The sequence below is a fragment of the Euphorbia lathyris genome, chromosome 2 (genome assembly GCF_963576675.1).
Source record: "Euphorbia lathyris chromosome 2, ddEupLath1.1, whole genome shotgun sequence".
Lineage (NCBI taxonomy): Eukaryota > Viridiplantae > Streptophyta > Magnoliopsida > Malpighiales > Euphorbiaceae > Euphorbia > Euphorbia lathyris.
The window spans coordinates 32,446,415-32,451,816 of record NC_088911.1 but is presented as its reverse complement, the minus strand read 5'-3'; the positions used below and the strand labels follow the sequence as shown (position 1 = coordinate 32,451,816).

General features: G+C 45.0%; 1 protein-coding gene across 1 annotated transcript; it reads left to right on the top strand.

Annotated features, from left to right (window-relative positions):
* Positions 1-1,049: 1,049 nt before the first annotated feature.
* LOC136217674 (ATP synthase subunit alpha, mitochondrial) lies at positions 1,050-5,122 on the top strand. The gene has a single exon (XM_066004290.1). The coding sequence runs from the start codon at positions 3,490-3,492 to the stop codon at positions 5,017-5,019; it is 1,530 nt and encodes a 509-aa protein (XP_065860362.1). The 5' UTR covers positions 1,050-3,489; the 3' UTR covers positions 5,020-5,122.
* The last annotated feature ends 280 nt before the right edge of the window (positions 5,123-5,402 follow it).

The following is a 5,402-nucleotide window of genomic DNA, read 5'->3' as shown; positions in this document are numbered from 1 at the left end:
AAGAAAGAAGGAGCTCTTTTGGAAGTATTGCACAACTTCCTTGTTAAGTTCAGAAGGATTGTCAACCTTAGGTACATCTTAACCGCAGATAGAAATAATTTCGCTTATTCACCCTTGGCTTGCTGCTTAGGCCTTCTTTCGCTTCGCTTATTCACCCTTTCCCGGCTTTCTTCTCTTTCGAATCTCGTAATTAGACAAGACACCGAAATGGTTACACCTTTTGGTTGCTTATCTTCTAAGAAATAGCCATTTCTTTTGGCTTTCCTATTCCTAAATCACCCTATTCTCTTGCAGAAAGATCAGTTCCTTTCGGTAAACCGATTCGAAACCATCTGGCTTGCTTATAGCTAAGCCTGAAATGTAGTATTAAATACTCATATCTTACCTTCCTACCTCTGTGGTACGCCCGGTTATTCGCCCTTTTCCCGTTACACCCTTCTCCTGCTTATGAACCGAACCCGCAGCTTAGTCTTCTGCCTGCCTATTCTGGTCTGCTTTTGAAGTTACGCGTAAACATTCTCTATTGGCTTGAAAAGCCTAGTTTTAGGCCTTATGAACCCGGCCTTCTTTCGCCCATTCTTTAGGCCTGCCGGAACCCTAGCCCTAGGACCTAGGCTTGGAACTTTAGTCTTAGTCTTCTGCCTGCCAATTATGGTTTAGAACCGGTAACCTTATAGGACTCCCTAGCCCTTTCGCTTTGCTTCTGAAACAGTTTGACTTCGCCGAGTTCCCGGTTGTACTTAGCCGAGTTCCCGGTTGGTTGTACTTTGTACTTCGCTGAGTTGACTCTTTACCTGGTAAAAACCAACCTCTTGCTCTTCTTATTTCATTTCATTTCCCATTGAATTGCATTGCTAGAATGCAGTGCAAACAAAATCAATAGAAAAGTCATTCAAAAGTTGATCGAAAAATCCCGGTAAAACGCAACTTCGCTGGGACTAGCTGCTCTAGAAGACCTTGAATACCTTCACCCGCTAAAGAAATTACGTAATATATCTGATTTTAGCTAATTCTAGAAATTAGATTCAAAAATCCCGGGAAAACAGCAAATTGATCTAGCTTTTTCTAGTGATTTTACGGAACTTAAGAAGAAGGATTGGAAAAGTGTTCAGCAATCCCATCCCTCTGCTCGAGTTACATTGAGCCTCTGGTCGAGCTAGTCCTATCTCTCCCAGTTCCTCTGGTCGAGTAAATCCCTTTCCTCTCGCTTTGCTCGAGCATCTTCAACCCTCCGGTCAAGTGACTGCGTACCTTTACCGGTTGGTCTCGTAACAGGGTACCTTGCTTTTCACCCTCTCGTCGGACTCGAGCGTCTTCAAACCCGGTAAAGCATTGAGAACCGGTCTCGCTACTTCAGTTTTATGCCTTTCCACTGCTCAGCAACTCCCTTCATCACCGGTCAAACTACGTAAAGAAAGTTCAAAGCTAAGCTGTTCCCGGGCTAACTTCGTTCCACCTAAGTTCCTTAGGCCCTTTTGTCTCGTACCTGTCTCCTTCAAACCTCGTGGACCACCTTTTCAATTCAACTTTTTCATCGTGGAAAATCACATTAGAAAGATTCCCCAGCGAGAAAGATTCCAAGTTGCTTACCAGATCCCTAGAAGTAAAATCTCATAAGAAAATTTTTTATTTTTCCGTTTGTTTAGCTAAAATTAGGACTTTTACGTGCGAACTTCAGAAGCCGGATTGTGTGAGTGTCAAGTGAAACCATGTTCCATCGCATCTTCGTTCCTCTCTCTTTCGATCGACTAACTTTGTACCTTGTTCTATCAAACAAGCATCTTCGTTCCTCCCACAGTTGGTCCCCGGTAAAACTAGTCTGTACCTCCCCCATCCCTGTTGCTGTTGGTCGAGCGTCTGCAACCAAGCCTTTCAGTCGAGTTACTTTGTTCCCGGTAAAGAAAGTAGCTGCGCCGGGCAACTACCTACCTCTCCCGGACTCCGTTCCTGCCGTCAGACTGGTATTGGTCTGACTCCTTACCTCTCCTTCCAGTCGACTAACTTAAAGTACCTCTCCGGGGAACTAGGAGTTCCCCACCTCCGTACCTTTGGTCGAGCTGCTTTACTCCTTGTCCCGATCTTCTCGCCTCGATCCCCGGTAACAATACCCCCTTAGAGCAAGTCCGTTCCGTCCAACAAATAACACTTATATCTATCTCGCATCTTCCGAACCTGTTGGCCGAGCTACTGCGTTCCTGCGGTCGAGTAACTGCGTACCTTTCAGTCTCATAACTTGCCTACCTCTCTGCTAAGGAAGGCTTTGGTCCATTGAATTGCATTGCCCGTGCATTCGAAATCTCAAGAAAAAGCAAGTTTTCGTTCATTGAATTTGACCGTGTTTTTCTCGTGAAATGAAATTCAATGGGCTGACCTAAGTAATTGCTTATATGAGGTACTTATGTCCCCGGGTAACGAAGTTCCCCCCCGTAGTACTACCTTTGGCCGAGCCAGCAAATCTTTCTTCTCTCGCTTTCACCGGTCGAGCTGCTTCCTCCTTGCTTTCAAGTACCTAGTAGTACCGGTCAAGTACCTAGTAGTACCGGTCAAGTACCTAGTAGTACCGGGCGAGCTACTTCTTTCCCTCCGTACCTTTAGCCTTTAGTTTTTCTCCCAACTAAAAAGCAAGTCCGTACCCCCGCAGTCTCGCAACCTCGTCCCTCTCCGAGCTAGTCCTTTCCCGGTCTTTCATCCTTGAACCGCTCCGTGGGCAGAAAGGCTTTCCGGTGAACTAGACCTTATGATGCCATCTCCATCTCCCCTTTCCTTAACAGTCGGAGCAAACCTCGTTCCCCATCCCTCTCCTTCTGGTCGACTAAATCCCTCACCCGGTAAAGAAAGTTAAAGGCTACATCGTCCCCGTCGGACTCGAGTAACTACGTACCTTGAAGGCTAGTAACTTCGAACCTTTCAGTCGAGCTTAGACTTAGACCTCGGCCAGAAGATCGCTCTAGTTCTCAGCAAACCGCTAAAGCGTGAAACTCTCCCATCCCAGTAGGTCTGGTAAAGAAACTTCAAACCTCTCCTAGTTGGTCTGCTCTCGTAACTGCGTACCTCCGGTCCTTTCGCTTCGGAACTTATGAAGCCCGTCTTATTCAGCCAGATTGTTTTCGTGTCCAGTGCAAGAATCCCGGAACAGTGAGAAGGCTAGTTCATCCCGTCCCTCGCCTTAGCAGTCTCGTTCCCTCGTTCAACTCCTTGCCAGTCGAGTTACTACGTACCTTTCCGCACCTCTCCTGGGCGGTAAAGCCAGAAGTAAGTACTCTTTTCACCCTTGACTCTTAGTACCTTTCTTTTCACCTTTACGGGAAAGTCGAAATATCATAAGAGAAGAAAGAAACAAAGTAGAGAAAAGAAACTTGTTAGTCATCTTGTGGCAGCGGCATTCTCTCCCTTGACATTATTATTAATACTATATATTATATATATATAGTATTAATAGACTATACTATTAGTTTTGAATACTCAAAATACGGAAAAAAATAAAATATTATGGAATTCTCTACCAGAAACAGAGCTTCGGAACTAACAACTCTACTAGAACGTCGAATTACTAACTATTACACAAATTTGAAAGTGGATGAGATCGGTCGAGTGGTATCAGTTGGAGATGGAATTGCACGTGTTTATGGATTAAATGAGATACAAGCTGGGGAAATGGTTGAATTTGCAAGCGGTGTGAAAGGAATTGCCTTGAATCTTGAGAATGAGAATGTAGGAATTGTTGTCTTTGGTAGTGATACCGCTATTAAAGAAGGAGATCTTGTAAAGCGCACGGGATCTATCGTAGATGTTCCCGCGGGAAAGGCTATGCTAGGCCGTGTGGTCGACGGGTTGGGAGTACCAATTGATGGAAGAGGGGCTCTAAGCGATCACGAGCGAAGACGTGTCGAAGTGAAAGCTCCTGGGATTATTGAGCGTAAATCAGTGCACGAGCCTATGCAAACTGGGTTAAAAGCGGTAGATAGCTTGGTTCCTATAGGCCGTGGTCAACGAGAACTTATAATCGGGGACCGACAAACTGGAAAAACAGCTATTGCTATCGATACCATATTAAACCAAAAGCAAATGAACTCAAGGGCCACCTCTGAGAGTGAGACATTGTATTGTGTCTATGTAGCGATTGGACAGAAACGCTCAACTGTGGCACAATTAGTTCAAATTCTTTCAGAGGCGAATGCTTTAGAATATTCCATTCTTGTAGCAGCCACCGCCTCGGATCCTGCTCCTCTGCAATTTCTGGCCCCATATTCAGGGTGTGCCATGGGAGAATATTTCCGCGATAATGGAATGCACGCATTAATCATCTATGATGATCTTAGTAAACAGGCCGTAGCATATCGACAAATGTCATTATTATTACGCCGACCACCAGGCCGTGAGGCTTTCCCAGGCGATGTTTTCTATTTACACTCACGTCTCTTAGAAAGAGCCGCTAAACGATCGGACCAGACAGGTGCAGGTAGCTTGACCGCCTTACCCGTCATTGAAACACAAGCTGGAGACGTATCGGCCTATATTCCTACCAATGTGATCTCCATTACTGATGGGCAAATCTGTTTGGAAACAGAGCTCTTTTATCGCGGAATTAGACCTGCTATTAACGTCGGCTTATCTGTAAGTCGCGTCGGGTCTGCCGCTCAGTTGAAAGCTATGAAACAAGTCTGCGGGAGTTTAAAACTTGAATTGGCACAATATCGCGAAGTCGCCGCCTTTGCTCAATTTGGCTCAGACCTTGATGCTGCGACTCAGGCATTACTCAATAGAGGCGCAAGACTGACAGAAGTACTGAAACAACCACAATATGTACCCCTTCCAATTGAAAAACAAATTCTAGTCATTTATGCAGCTGTCAATGGATTCTGTGATCGAATGCCACTAGAAAAAATTGCTCAATATGAAAGAACCATTCTAAGTACTATAAAACCTGAGCTACTACAAGCATTAAAGGGTGGATTAACGAAAGAAAGAAAAGAAGAACTAAATGCTTTCCTAAAAGAACAAACTCAAAACCTAATATGAAGCATTGCCTTTTCGAACCGAACTACGAATGAATTGATCCTGTCCAAGCTAGGCTAGGAGGGTACGTAGGCAAGCTCGACAAGAGCCCCAGTCAGCTTCAATGCTTTTCTTACATAGGAAGATTAAAAGGAAAGAGGATTGCTAAGAGAAGGCATTGTGGTACTGGACTTGAAAGAGAGGAATGAGACCCGCCTTGACGGGTATCGAGGGAGTCAACCAGCCTTTAATAAAGCAGATGAGGAATGAACCTTTGGACCATCACTTCGGGGGAGGCCAGAAAGAGTGATTTTGCCCTGAAGAAGAACTATTTAGGCTTGGCCCAAGTTCAGTTGTAGCAGTGTAAGGAAAGGAAAGTCTTAGGTCGGCTTATCTAGAAGGAGAGC

Coding starts and splice junctions, on each gene's coding strand:
- LOC136217674 (XM_066004290.1), top strand. CDS start 3,490: ATGGAATTCTCTACCAGAAACAGAGCTTCGGAACTAACAACTCTACTA.